This window comes from Ursus americanus, chromosome 7 (genome assembly GCF_024610735.1).
Source record: "Ursus americanus isolate L20-20 chromosome 7, mUrsAme1.1.p, whole genome shotgun sequence".
In the NCBI taxonomy this organism is placed as follows: domain Eukaryota; kingdom Metazoa; phylum Chordata; class Mammalia; order Carnivora; family Ursidae; genus Ursus; species Ursus americanus.
In genome coordinates this window covers 2,372,038-2,387,026 of record NC_142133.1, presented here as the reverse complement: position 1 = coordinate 2,387,026, position 14,989 = coordinate 2,372,038, and the positions used below count along the sequence as shown (strand labels likewise).

Sequence of the window (14,989 nt, the reverse complement as noted above, 5' to 3'; positions counted from 1 at the left end):
TTTGGTGTCAATCCCAAGAAATCCATTGTTCAATCAGATGTCATACAGCTTTCCCCCTGTGTTTTCTTCTAGGAGTTTTATAGTTTTGGATCTTAGTTTTAGGTCTTTAATTCATTTGCGGTTAATTTTTGCAGATGGTATAAAGTGAGGGTCCAGCTTTACTCTATTGCCTGTGGATGTCCAGTTTTCCCAGCACCATTTGTTGAAAGCTGTCTTTTCTCCATCAAGTGTGTTAGCACCCTTGTTGGAGATTACGTGACCATATATGTGAGCATTTCTTTGTGGGCCATGCACCTGTCCTTGATCATTTACTGCTTTCAGTCACTGTTGTAGAACTTCACTGTCCACCTCAAATTCTTCACGTATTTACTCAACAAAGTATCTCACTTCTTCATTGGTAAACTGAGACTGTTGGCAGTGAACCACCAAGCCCTATTCATTCTTCTGTTGTCTGTATATTTCCTTTTCAAGGTACCTCCCTGATACCTTTTCTTGTTCTTATCCCTTTCAGTTTCCTGAGCCCTTGTTTCCCCTTTTTCTTTCAGATTCTCAACTGTTTTTTTTTTTCCTTAGCCTGTGAACACATTCATGCTCTTGTTTGTCGTAAATAACTATCCACATCCATGTCCCATCATGGCCCTATTTCTTTTTCTTCCCTCACTTTGTCAGTCAGGCCTTGTGAAAATTATTTAGCAGTGTTGGTTCCTTAAGAGAGGAAATAGTGTGATATACAAACAGAAGATTTATGTGTGTGTGTGTAGTGTGTGTGTGTCTTGTCAATTTTATGCTTTTCTATAATTCTAATTTAAATTTTTAGTCTTCATATATACTTTTATGACTTAAAACATATCTGCTTATTTAACACCTTTTTTGGTGAGGGGTAAGAAGTGTAGTAAGAGAAAGGGGTTTCAAGTTAAGATGCCATAACATAGATTCATGTGGCATTGCAAAATGACATTCCAAAGCAGTGGAGAAAATATGGACTATTCAGTAGATGTTGCTTGAACGATCGACATTTGTTTAATGATTTTTTTTGGTTTAATGATTTATTTTTAAAAATAGGGCTCTCGCCTATATTATTTACCAAGGTAAGTTTCAGACTTAAAAGTAATTTTAGAGAAACCAAAATATAGATGAGTATTCATCTCAAATGAGAAAGACCTTTTTTTTACCATATAATCTGAAAAAAAAAAAAAAGAACAGTAAAGATAGTTTTTACTGCATAAAAATTGAAGATTTATTTCACAAACACATCAAACACAGATAAATGACAATTTGGGAAAACTGTAGAAAGCCCTCGGGGGCGCCTGGGTGGTGCCGTTGGTTGGGCGTCTGACTCTTGGTTTCACCTCAGGTTACAATCTCATGGATCATGGGATCCATGGAATCGAGCCCTGCATCGGGCTCTGTGCTGAGAGGGGAGTCTGCTTTAGATTCTCTCCCTGTGCTCCTCCTCCGTGCGTGCTCCTGCTCTCCCCTCTCCCACCCCCATAAATGGATAAACTCTTAAAAAAAAAAAAACCCTCAAATGTCAGTATGGTTAAGAACCTTTAAAAATTAGCAAGAGAATCTTTTCTCTGCCGTTTCAAAATTGGGAATGGCTATAGTATATTAGTAGAGAATTTATACTATAAATATTTCATTGTGAATATTAAAAACTGGTCTTATCAATCAGAGAAATGCCAGGTTGACTTAGTGGTACCTCTTCTGCTTATTAAATCAGCAATGATTGAAGAAATGGGAAAAATTAATTTTGAAGAATATATACCTGACTTAGGCATTCAAATACTGAGTGGGGAAGTAAATTGCTATAAACTTTATGGAGAATTGGCAATGTAGCAAACGGTTTAGATATTTATATTCTTTGAACTAGTTATTTAGTTTCTAGCAATTTATTAGGAAATAATGGTACACAAGTTTATGTATATTTCAAATAATAGTGAAATATAACATCTACCAGTTAGTGTTCCTGGTTCCATGGTGGTGGACAAGTCCCAGGGGCCTTACCCTAGTGAAACCTTACAGTTTTGAGGGATAGACACCTATACAAACAAAAATACTTATGACCTGTATAAATTCCGTGAAGGAAATAAACAGGATTTTGTGAGAAATAATGAAGAAGGCATACTTCACTCAAGGAAGATAGTGGGAGAATGCTATTCAGAACTATCTGAACACCACTGTGCTGCTGCATTGTCCTGTCTAGATGGGATTCTGTAAGTGTTTAGTCAGAACATCGGTGATGTTAGCTTTGACTTAATCGCTCATTAGGCAAACTCATGTAGGCTATTGATGTTGAACTGTGGTTTCTCTTGTACTGAGCAGGATTATTATGGAGACAACTCATTATCAGAGTAAAACCAGCTTGTTTCATGAAGGTCTAAACCCAGCTCATGGGGGGTGAAGATCTAAGTAAACCTAGCTCTATTAGTGAGTGAACAAATCCAGTGATAGGTGAATTCTGCTTCAAAAAGATCAGAAGGATTGGGAGACCCCACTTTTCTGGATCTGTATTCCTACTGAAAATGCAGATTTTTTCCCCCTTTTGTTTCGTTGGAGTTTTTTCTCTTTACTCACTTGACTTAGAATACCTGTGTTTTGTTTTTAACAGATATACTGGACCCAACCCTGCCTCCCCAAGGTGTAGAGGGGAGGTGAGGGGCATGGGAAGCCTTCCACTTATTCTACTTAACTGTTCACTGTTCCAGACTAGAGTCTTGCTCAGTAGGGGTTGTTTTGTTTTGGTCAGGTGATTCTCTCAAACTCATTGCCCCTTAGTTGTGGTTTCACTAGGATAGTGAGAATCTTGGTCGTTCATTCATGTGTGCTTCTAGATGATGAGGCTTTTGTTTAAGGGAACCATAGTTTCTCTTTCATTTACATAAATTCATTGAGTTTCTAACTCTGACATTGAAAGCGCTGGATAGAAATCATATTGTATCAATACCAGCTGTTGGCCTTTGTTTAAAACAGATTACTCAGGGCTGCCCAGTTGGAGAGATGCATTCTGGTTTTAGTCACTGGCTAAACTATAGTATGCAAGAACCAGATGAAGTAAAGTTGGAGAGCTAAGTAGGTGCCATGTCATGCTAGTCTTTGGTGAGAAATTTGGGTATTTTCAAAGCATAATGGAATCCATGGAAGGATTTTAAATTTTAAGCAAAGGTATAACATGGTTTGTCTTACTTTTGAAATGATACCCCTTTGGTGAATGAATTAGATGGGAGGAAAAATATATAGAGGGAAACAGGAAGGAATCAGCCTTTTCAGAAGTCCTAGAGGGAGATCATAGCAGGCTTGGACTTTGGTAGTAGCAACAGAGATGTAGAAAAATGGGTGGATTGAGGTAGTGTGGAAGGTAGAACTGACAGATTTTGGTGATGATATTTTGCATATAAGTTTAGAGCTTAGGAAAAATGAGAGCCAAAGATACATATTTGAGAGTCAATATACTATCAGTAGTCATAGGTGAGGTTCAGTATTTGTCACAGAGGAGATCTCCTGAAAGAGATTCCTGGGGAAGTCAGTGTGAGGAAGAGCCTGAGAAGGAGTGGCCACTAAGGTGGAAGTTAAACTAGAGAGCATGGTATCTTTGAAGTCATGAGAAGAGTATTTTAAGAAGATGAGTGTGATTAAGAGTATTGCCTGTAGGTTTGGTTAAAAAGAAAAAATTGAAACTTAGTAAACAATGGGGATTAAATTATTGTAGTCCATCTGCTGTCTATTCTACACCAGATAATAATTTCTTCACTTTATTAGATATCTGATCAAATACTTAGTAAGACCTTTCCTGATAACTCTCTTATTTTATAGAACATATGATGCCATTGTTTGTGCCCCACCAACATTACCAGCTAAGAAAGAAGAAACACTGCCAACTAAACAGGCAACAGTGTTAGGATTCCTGTGATTTGTGTGATGTATACTGACTTTAGTTTTGTTAAAATGTGCTGTACTGTAAATAATTGATGAAATGCTATAAAATAGCACTCTTTTCTGCTCCTATATAGGTAACAGTTTGCTTGTCACCTCTCAAAATGCAGGCTTCTTGAAGACACATTTTTTTTGTGTACTACTGGTTTCCCAGTGCCTGGAACAGTGCCTGATGAAAAATAGTAGGCACAATGAACAAAACCTAAATCTGCATTTTTAAAATTTATTTATTTATTTTTTAAATTTTTAAAAAGTTTTATTTATTTATTTGACAGAGAGAGACAGCCAGCGAGAGAGGAAACACAAGCAGGGGGAGTGGGAGAGGAAGAAGCAGGCTCCTCTGTGGGGCTTGATCCCAGAACACCGGGATCATGCCCTGAGCCGAAGGCAGATGCTTAATGCCTGTGCCACCCAGGCACCCCTGCATTTTTTTTAGAAAGAAAATAAATGAAAACACACTGCTTTGTAGACTTCTTTTTCACTTAATGTACTGGTTTTCTTCTGTGTCCTTGTATAGTTTTCAAAAATTATATGTTTGATGGCTGTGTACTCTTACCGTGTGTGTATAACATTGTCTGGTATGTCCCAGGATCTTAAACTTTGGAACTTAGGGCAGTAAAAGAGCCAGGGTGTGGACTTGGTTTATTACTGGAATAATTCAACTTTTATTTCTGGCTTTTTAATTCCTTAAGTGTAAAATACTGATCTGTAGAGAGAACAACAGCACCTGGACCGGGGAGTCCCCTGTGCCTTCATGGGTTGGAAGTACTTGCTTATTTTTCCCCAGAAAGATTTGAATATGGCAAGAGAAGAGAAGTTTTTTTTTAGCATACCTCACCTCCCCTAAGAAAGCAGGTTTCTGTCTCTTTAGTTATCTGCAGAGTGAGATAGTGGCACCACGTGTTCTTTCAGCTTTCTTGCTGATATAAATTCTTAATTTCTGACGTCTTGTCTTGCTGTTCTTAAATTTATTTTTAGTTGTTTTTTTTTTAAGATTTTATTTATTCGACAGAGATAGAGACAGCCAGCGAAAGAGGGAACACAAGTGGGGGGAGTGGGAGAGGAAGAAGCAGGCTCATAGCGGAGGAGCCTGATGTGGGGCTCGATCCCACAACGCCGGGATCACACCCTGAGCCAAAGGCAGAGGCTTAACCGCTGTGCCACCCAGGTGCCCCTATTTTTAGTTTTATGATGAGAAATATAAAACATGGAATCATGACTTTTACAACATACATGTATTTCTGCAGGCAGTTTTTTTCCCTACCTTGTAGGTGAACAAAATCAAGTACGTTAATACTAAAGGGCAGATTTTTAGTTCTGTGAAAACTTAACAGAATTGAAAATATGAAAATTTAAAAGAACTCTTAATTTTTTTTTAGAAGTCAATGAAAGGATTCTATTTTGCAAAGCTGTACTATGAAGTTAAAGAATATGATCTTGCTAAAAAGTAAGTACCAAACTGTAAACATGCTTTAGTTTTCTAAAGCCGTTTTTCCCCCCTCATATTCTTACTTGAAATGGATGAAAATATGTTTTTTTTTAGCAGTTCTTCCTAAGTATGTCCTGGAAATAAGGTATTCTATCACTTCAGACTTTTATAAAGGACTAGCCTCAATTCCATGGAGACTGAGCCTAGAATGAGTATTTTCTACATGCCTGCTGCTTGTTTATACCTAGGGCAAGAAATCATTTGGTTTAAAACGCTTCTAAGGAATAAAAGAGAACCATGCTTATTTTTAATTTCTTCCTGGTTAGATATCTGGTACTTTAATCAGTTGGAAAAATACCAGTGGATACAAAATTAAACTTTGATTTCTGGGTAGGAGAATAGCTTGTGTAAAAGATCTTTAATTGACTCAGTAGGTAACACTCTGAGGCTTTGTTTCACCTCTAAGGCCAAGAAAGTTGGAGATCGGATTTCCTCATTTAGAGTGGCTTAAAGCAGAAAATTAGGAGGGAGACAGGCAGTCAGGCAGGTTAAAGGCATTTATGGGAAGATGGAAATGCTAACAAGTAAGGAAAATGGTAACACCTTTATTTAACTGGCAGCAATGGTGCTGTCAACTGTATTCCTTTTTAATATGACCCTTTTTCCTCCAGTTTTGGTCTTTGATATAAATATATAAATAATATTTATTGAGCCTAGAAGATGCTTATTTTTTAGCTGTTAACTTGATTTAAGAAATGGAAATTACCTGCATTTGTTAGTTTTTTAGTAATTTTTCCTCTGCTGTGTTTTAGCTGGGAACAGTACTATTATTAGATACTATTTTTTTGTTTAAAATGTGAATAATACAATAAAAAAAAGCAAATATTTACTATAATCTTTTTCTAATTTCTATGTAAAACTCTTTAGTGCTTTATCAAAATATAATCAGGAGGAAAAAGCAGTTGTGTGTTCATTTCTTACGAATGGGTAGCATTAGAAGAAACATTTGGTGAGTGTAGTATTTAATGGTAAAATAAGTATATTGTTAGTTTTGTATGTATGTGTTAAAGTATTCTTTTTATGGATGCTTTCTAGTTTTCCCCATATTCTAGTATAACAATGTGGATTAGTTTGGTGGTTGCTTTGGTTTAAGATGTACTCTTCAGGTTGGAATTAAATGCAGTTCTGAATGTGATAATTTAAAGATTTTTGTATTATTATTTTTAAACAGATACATATCTGCATATATTAATGTGCAAGAAAGAGACCCCAAAGCTCACAGATTTCTTGGTCTTCTTCATGAAGTGGAGGAAAATATAGACAAAGCTGTTGAAAGTTACAAGGTAAACTGTTAAGATTAAAATGTAGCCTTTGAACAGCCACACACATCATGCCCAGAGTAATTTATATAATAAATAATTCAAATATATTTTATGGATGTCATGAAAATAAGTATTGGTATCATAGTACTATTAAGCAACACAGATTAGAATAGATCTCAAATCATTTGGCCCAAAGTACACTGTAATTAATCATTAAGTTAGCACTTGTAAAAGAAGATTAACACCTATAAATTCTAACATGTTTTGAAATGCTGTTCTTATAAGTGTGGTTTTCTTTCTTTTTGGGGGGCACTTACCTAATAAAAACGTAATTTTTATTTAATTCATTTGCAAAAAAATTCTAAGACACTTTAAGTTTGATTTAAACAACTTTGAAATACCATGTTGTCATTTAGATGGTAAATTTTTAACTTTTATATGTGAGAGCTTTAGGAATCCTAATTTATTTTTTCTTTTCTGGCATCAGCGTTCAGTGGAATTAAACCCAACACAAAAAGATCTTGTGTTGAAGATTGCAGAATTGCTTTGTAAAAATGATGTTACTGATGGAAGAGCAAAATATTGGGTTGAAAGAGCAGCTAAACTTTTCCCAGGAAGTCCTGCAATTTATAAACTAAAGGTAAAAACAGAACAAAACATAGTAAAGAAAGACAGTTGGGGAAAATTTAAGACAAAACCGTTTCTAATTGGAATTTAAATGACTTTTCAGTAGCAAACCTTAAACCAGTATGTGTGGCGGTTGGTGGGAAATGGTGAAGGTGGTACAAACTTCTGTGTATAAAATAAATTCTAGGGACATGATGTATAGTATAGTGACTGTCGTTAACCATACTGTACTGTATATTTGAAAGTTGTGAAGAGAGCAGGTCTCATCACAAAACAAATTTGTTAAAAGATTTTGTTTGAGACAGAGACGGTGTGCACTTGGGTGCATGTGCTTACGAATTGGGGAGAGGGGTAGAGGCAGACTACCTGGTGAGCAGGGAGCCTGACTTGGGGCTTGATCCCAGGACCCTAGGATCACGACCTGAGCCGAAGGCAGACACTTAACCGATTGAGTCACCCAGGCACCCCAAGAAAAGAATAATTTATAACCGTGTGAAGTGATGGATATTAAACTTATTACAGAAATCATGTCATTAGATACATGTCTTAAATCTTTATGTTGTACACCTTAAATAATGTTAATATGTCAATTATATCTATAAAAAATGGCAGAACAATTTTTTTTTCCAAAACGTTTCTGAGCGTATGCTGTTTCATTAGACACTATTATGTTTTACAAATGGTATCTTATTTACCCTAATGAAATGATTAATAGAAGGATTTTACAGTTTTGTAGCTCAATGGTAGAGTTAGGATTTAAATCGAGCTCTGATAGAAAATTTTTGCTTCATTGGGTGAAAAGGATGACAGTTTAGGGTTATTATACAGGTTTTTAAGAACTGTTATCTAAAAATGGAAAGCGTTGAGGTGCCTTGCTGGCTCAGTCAGTAGAGCATGTGACTCTTGATCTCAAGGTTGTGAGTTTGAGTCCCATGTTGGGTGTAGAGATTACTTAAAATCTTTAAGGGAAAAAAATGGAAAGGACTGTGTTAGTGGACAATGAAATTTTCAAGCGAAAGATAACAGTTTCTCCAGTATCTTATAGATAATTACTAAAAATAACAGGAGGTTTTTACTGATAACATATTGACCAATGACCAATTCTAATGGTTATTTTTTACTGAGTAAAATATAGTTTACTTGAGTAACTCTTTTGGAGAAAGTCTGTCCATATTTTCTAGGCAAACAGAATTTTAAGTGTGTAGTTGACCCTTGAACGATAGGGGGTGGGGCCATTATCCCGTGTGCAGTTGAAAATATGCATATAATTTTTTTTTCAAGATTTCATTTTTTTAAGTAATCTCTACACTCAATGTGGGGCTCAAACTCAAATCCTAAGATCAAGAGTCACATGTTCTATGGACTGAGTGCCAGGAGCCCCTGCATAGAAGTTTTGACTCCCCAAAAACTTTGTTAATAGTCTACTGTTGACTGGAAGCTTTACTGATAACAGTAAACAGTCAATTAACTATACTGTATTCCTACACTTAAAATAAGTTAGAGAAAAGAACATTTTAAAATTATGAGGAGAAAATATATTTACAGTACTGTACTGTACTTGTTGAAAAAAATTCACATATAAGTAGAACTGTGCATTTCAAACCTAGATTGTTCAAGGGTCAACTGTATATTGTTTTTAATGGCTCCCTCACCTCCATTATACATATTTTGTATATGTATATGTACACAAACATATACATAAGAATTTATTTTATTTTAGATTTTATTTATTTGAGATTGAGTGAGCACAAATGAGGGGAGGGGCAGAGGGAGAGGGAAGAGGGACAAGCAGACTCCCTGCTAAGTGTGGAGCCTGACTTAGGGTTCTATCCCAGGACCCTGAGATCATGACCTGAGCTGAAGTCAGACGTTTAACCAACTGAGCCACCCAGCCACCCCAGTAGAATTTATTTTGAAATAATCATATTTTTCACAAGAAGTTACAAAGATTGTACAGAGAGGTTCTGTGTATATGTCACCCAGCTTTCCCCAGTGGCTACATGTTATGAAACTGTAGTACAATATCAAAATCAGGAATTCGACATTGGTATAATGTGTGTGTATAATTTTTCATTTTATCACATGTATAGATTGGTGTAACCACCACTGCAATTAAAGTACAAAACTGTTCCATCATCACAAACATCTCCCTCATGCTACCTCTTTTATAGTCCTACCCACCCCCTTCTTCCTGTCATTCTTAACCTCTGGCAACTACTAATTTGTTCTCCATATTTATAATTTTGTAATTTCAGAATGTTGTATAAATGGAATCATGCAGTATGTGGCCTTTTGAGGATGGCTTTTTTTTTCATTCAGCATAATGCCTTTGAGTTCAATCCAAGTTGGGTGTATCAGTAATTTGTTCCTTTTAATGCTGAGTAATATTTTGTGTATGGATGTATTCCACAGTTTAACCATTTACTTTTGATAGGCATTTTGGTTGTTTCCAGTTTTTGGCTATTATGAATCTCATATGAGCAAGTGTGCACAGATTTTTAAATATGAAATATTTTTAAAAACCCTAGAGATAAATACCAGTAACAACAAGTTTTCTTCTATAATAAGCAGCTTGGTTTTAAATATTAATCTAAAATGGCAGGTCTAATGTGTAGATTTCTTTACCTTTGTGTTAGCCTCAAACATAATTTCCTTATTGGCCTTGACAATCCAATTTATTTGATGACAGTGACATTAAGGAACACATATATTGATAGGAGTTTATTTTTCTTGTATTGTAAAATAGCTGCTTCTGAAGGATGTTGATTTTCTTTAGTAATTTTATTTTTAATTTATTTTTAAAGATTTTATTTATTTATCTGAGAAAGAGTGTATGTGCCCGAGCATGAGCAGAGGGAGTGGTAGAGGGAGAAGACTCCCTGCTGAGCAGGAAGCTGGATGTGGGGCTGGGAGGCTGGGATGCAGGGCTGGGATGCGGAGCTCGATCCTGGGACTTCAGGATCATGACCTGAACTGAAGGCTGACACTTAACCGACTGAGCCACCCAGTGCCTCTCCTTAGTAACTTTAAAGACACTGGTGTCTAGGGGTGCCTGGCTGGCCCATTTTCAGGAGCCTGCAACTCTTGATCTTGGGGTTGTGAGTTTGAGCCCCATGTTGTATGTAGAGATTACTTAAATAAGTAAAAACTTAAAAAAAATACACTGTTGTCTGAAGCTAAACCTTCCTTAGATTTTTCCCCCCATTTTTTGAAATTGAAATGCATGAGACTCATAACTGTTTAGTAGAGTAATTCTATTTCTCCTAAAATTTAAGGAAAATAGTTTTTTTGGTATTTGTTTTAATGAATGAAAATATTGGTAAGAGGGCTTTTTCTCTTAAATATGAGAGTAGAGTTTTTGAAAAGGACCCATGAAGGTGTTAAATCTTTTACTTATAAATTTTTTTTTGAAGATTTACTTATTTTAGGGAAACTGTGAGTGCGTGAGTGGTGGTAGGGGCAGAGGGAGGAGAAGAGAAGAGAAAGAGAGAGAGAGATAGAGAGAGAGAGAGAGAGAGACTCTCCAGCAGACACCCTGCTGAGCACAGAGCCTGTCACGGGCCTGGATCTCAGGACTCTTGAGATCTTGACCTGATCTGAAACCAGGAGTCAGATGCTCAACCAACTGAGCCACCCAGGTGCCCCACAAATTTTTAAACTTTTATCTAAAGTGAAGTCTAGGGTTTTTTTTTGAAGATCTAGAAAGGTGAAGTGTAAGTTTATGGAAATGATATAAAAGAGATTGGTGAAGGAGAGGGCAATGAAACAGCATTAATGGAGAGATTGGTCTTTGCTATGTGGAGGGAGCAGTGAAAAGGTGAGTACAAGTTGCTAAGGTAAAGTGGAGTGATGGCTTCAGTTTTCTCAGTGAAGGGTAAATTGTGATCATAAGTTGAAAGTGCTGGTTGAAGGAGAGTGTGGGAAATGTGAGGAAAGATGAGAAGTATGAAGTAACCTTTTCAGGGAATGGAGAATTTGAATCCGAGGTCACGTATAATTTTGTTCTAGGCATTACGAGTTTGGAGACTTGAGATTATGGAAGGTAGTCAGTTAGCCTGGTTGTGATCTCCCCAGATTCCTGAATGCCCTACCCCCTGTTGCCCAACTGTTAGTGTATAGATAGGCACAGAGAAAGCAGTTGGTAGGGTTTTTCTAAGGAAAGGTAGAGGGAATTAATTGAGGGGATCTGTAAGGAAGCAGTAATTATGGATATTAGGAATTAGGACATTTTAGCTTGACAGCAAAGGAAAATACATGTTTTATGGAAAATTAAAACCTGGTGATACCAGTGTATTGACAGAAGCTTTCTTTCCATGTGGTAGAGACAAATATATGTGTCAGTAAGGTCATGTGTGCCCACAGTGAGGTGAAAAAATAAGAGAGGTATAGTGATCTAAGTGATATGACCAAAATACGGGTTTTGAAGACCTAAGTCAATCCTAAATGGATGGCTGAGACTGGTGTATAGAGCAGATCCATGGAGATGAGGTAATTAATGAACTGAGTAGCGAGGCTATTGTATATCTTTGTATATCTTTCAATTGCTAATACTAGCGAGGGCTGTTAGGAATGAAGGGAGTGTTTTATTCCAGTTGCTCATGAGGAGGAATGAATGGAAGAGCTGGATAGCATGTCTTTTGGAAAACAGGATTGTAAACAGGTGTGTGTGTGGAGATAGGATTTGGAGGTGAACAGTTTACTAACCCCACTTCCTTTACTTGTATATAGGCTAACAGAGAAAAGGTCACCATGGCAGAGAAGTAATGGGGGTTATCTTAAGGTAATACTCCATTTAGTTAAGGCTAGATGGTGAAGACTGAGAAGATAGCAAAACAGTAGAAGCTTTAAAGTGGGAGCAGGGGGGGTTAGGAGATTGAGTCAGATTTAGGGAGGTGCAGAACAGTTTGGGGATAAGGACCCTTGTATGAGGATTGACTGGGGAGGCCTAAGCTTGTGGTGGTGACTGGGGTGTACAGGGATGTGGGGCAATAGTCCTTGCAGTCTGTCAGGTGTATATGGGCAACTGTTGGTACTATATAATCTCAGATGTTTCTCTCCACATAAATTTCTTGAGGTTTAGTTTCTGGGCTGGGAGCTGCTCTCTTCCATGAGAGTTGGGGTATATAGGATGGTACTTCTTTTTTTTTTTTAAGATTTTTATTTATTTGAGAGAGAGCATGAGCAGGGGGGAGGGGCAGAGGGGGAGGGAGAAGCAGACTCCCTGGTGAGCAGGGAGCCCGATGCAGGACTCGATCCCAGGACTCTGGGGTCGTGACTGAGCCAAAGGCAGACGCTTAACCAACTGAGCCATCCAGGTGCCCCTAGGATGCTCATAGGGACCATGATGTATTTAAACTTGCCCTGGTATTTCTCTAAATTAATGATGCTTTTTTAATAGGAACAGCTTTTAGATTGCAAAGGTGAAGATGGATGGAATAAACTTTTTGACTTGATTCAGTCAGAACTTTATGCAAGACCTGATGATGTCTATGTGAACATCCGTCTAGTAGAACTATATCGCTCAAATAAAAGATTGAAAGATGCCGTGGGCCACTGCCATGAGGCAGAGAAAAACATAGCTTTGCGTTCAAGTTTAGAATGGAATTCATGTGTTGTACAGACTCTTAAGGTAGGTAAAAACTCTTTTGAGTCTCTACACGTCTGTGTAGACAGTTAATATACATCCCTTTGTGTTTAAGCAGTGCTAAGACTTAAATTTCTTTCATTTATGTGTAGCAACTATGAAGTGAACTTTTTACTAGGATGTTTTCAATTTTATGATGGGTAGATTAGAGAGATAAATACAACTAATATATATATATATTTTTGGTGTTTTCATAGGCTGATGTAAAAATTAATATGGTTTTACAAGTATAGGGATGGGCAGAGGAGTTTATAGGCATAAAACTAATTTGGTAATGCTTGATAAAGTTTTATAATTGTTTTTTCTACAAAATAGGAATATCTGGAGTCTTTACAGTGTTTGGAATCTGATAAAAGTAACTGGCAAACTACCAATAAAGACTTACTTCTGGCCTATGCTAACCTTATGCTTCTTACGCTCTCCACTAGAGATGTGCAGGAAAGTAGAGAATTATTGGAAAGGTATGTTGACTTAAGGAGAGTACCACAGTGTCAATTGTAGATTTTCTTTTTGTAGTGATTTAGTTCATTGGTGTAAACATCTTTACCGCATCGCTATTTCTGTAATGTACCCAGGGGTTAATACGATAAACCACTTGGAATCTTATTTCTTTTGTGGGGATATTATAATTGGTTCTGATTTTTAGAAAACTGTGTTATTGTTCAGACTTGATTAAATTATTATAGTTATGTATCCAATTTTGGCATGCTTAATAGTCAATCCTGAAAATGAATGTTCTAACTGCTATTTCATATTTTATTTCAATAATGATATAATCTTGAGTGAAAATCAAAATAGACTTCCATCTGTCAGATGTTGTAGTAGAAGCAGTTAGTGTCACCAGTATTTCAGAAAACTCTTGATGTTTTAGCTTAGAAACAGCTAAAATATAATACACGATTTTCTCTCTTCCTAAATTTTGATTTCGAGGGCCATATCTCCACTTTATTAAAGTAAATTTCATTGAACAAAAATATCACTTGGATTTGTATAAGAATGTTAGTTTAGAGCAGGGGTTGACTACAGCTTGTAGACCAGATATGGCTTACTGCCTGATTTTGTAAATACACTTTCGTTGGAACACAGCTGTGCCTCTTGTTATGTATTATCTGTGGCTGCTAATATACTACAAGAGTGGAGTTGAGCAGCTGTGACAGATTGTATGCCTGCACAGCCAGATTACTATGTGGCCCTTTATAGAAATAGTTTGTCAATCCCTGGTTTAGACTGCCCATTTGTTTGAAAAGTAATTCTTGTTCCCCATCTGGTGTTGGGGGTGGGGTAGTTTTCTTGAAGAATTTCTTAGTGTCCTAAGATGGTGGCATAAGGATAGTGTCTAGAACCATTTTAACTTTCAGATTATTTTAGAAAATATTTAGGATGTTTTCTTTTGTGTGACTTATATATGCATACATTTTTGGTTACATGAGCAAATGAGGATGGAAAAGACAATTTCTTAGTAGTATTATAAAAATAATTTAAACTTCATGGATCCCCTAAAGGGGTCTTGAGAAACTCTAGGAATTCCTGGAACTCACCTATAAACCTACTTAGAAATCATGCTTCATGTTTCTAATAAATGTTGCTTTTCTTACAAAGTGAAGATTCTGAGTATCATTTGGATATAGAAGCACTAATTAGTACATTTACAAATAATAGGAATACAATTTAGGCCTGTAGTTATCTATACAGTAAGAGCAATTATGTTATTGATAACCTTAATATCTTATCATTTACTTATAATTTGAAAATGACATGTCTGATTTGAGAAATTCCAACTTTGAATTAAATAATGAAACCAGGTGATCAAGGAAAAACTAGAAAATATTTTAGTTTTCCAGTTTTATTGTGGTTAGTTACGAAAAATTCACCATAGTCCATAATCTTGTCATTTGATTTGTATCTTTTTTGTGATTGGAGGGCTGGAAACAACTGGAATAAGACCTTCTAGAGGTTAAGCTTGAAGTATAGGAAGTATGTGGAATAAAAATAAACACTAGATTCATAATTTCTAAAGTAGAGAATAATGATTAT

The 14,989-nt window shown here is 36.4% G+C and overlaps 1 protein-coding gene across 3 annotated transcripts in view; it reads left to right on the top strand.

The window, feature by feature from the left end:
- LOC123776081 (E3 SUMO-protein ligase RanBP2) overlaps positions 1 to 14,989 on the top strand; it is a 79,707-nt gene that overhangs the window by 24,549 nt on the left and 40,169 nt on the right. For all 3 annotated transcript variants that reach the window (XM_045771864.2, XM_045771863.2, XM_087863228.1), the window contains exons 2-6: positions 5,313 to 5,380; positions 6,594 to 6,705; positions 7,172 to 7,324; positions 12,710 to 12,940; positions 13,271 to 13,416. In XM_045771864.2, coding sequence (XP_045627820.2) covers positions 5,313 to 5,380; positions 6,594 to 6,705; positions 7,172 to 7,324; positions 12,710 to 12,940; positions 13,271 to 13,416 — 710 coding nt within the window. The remainder of the gene's footprint in view (positions 1 to 5,312; positions 5,381 to 6,593; positions 6,706 to 7,171; positions 7,325 to 12,709; positions 12,941 to 13,270; positions 13,417 to 14,989) is intronic.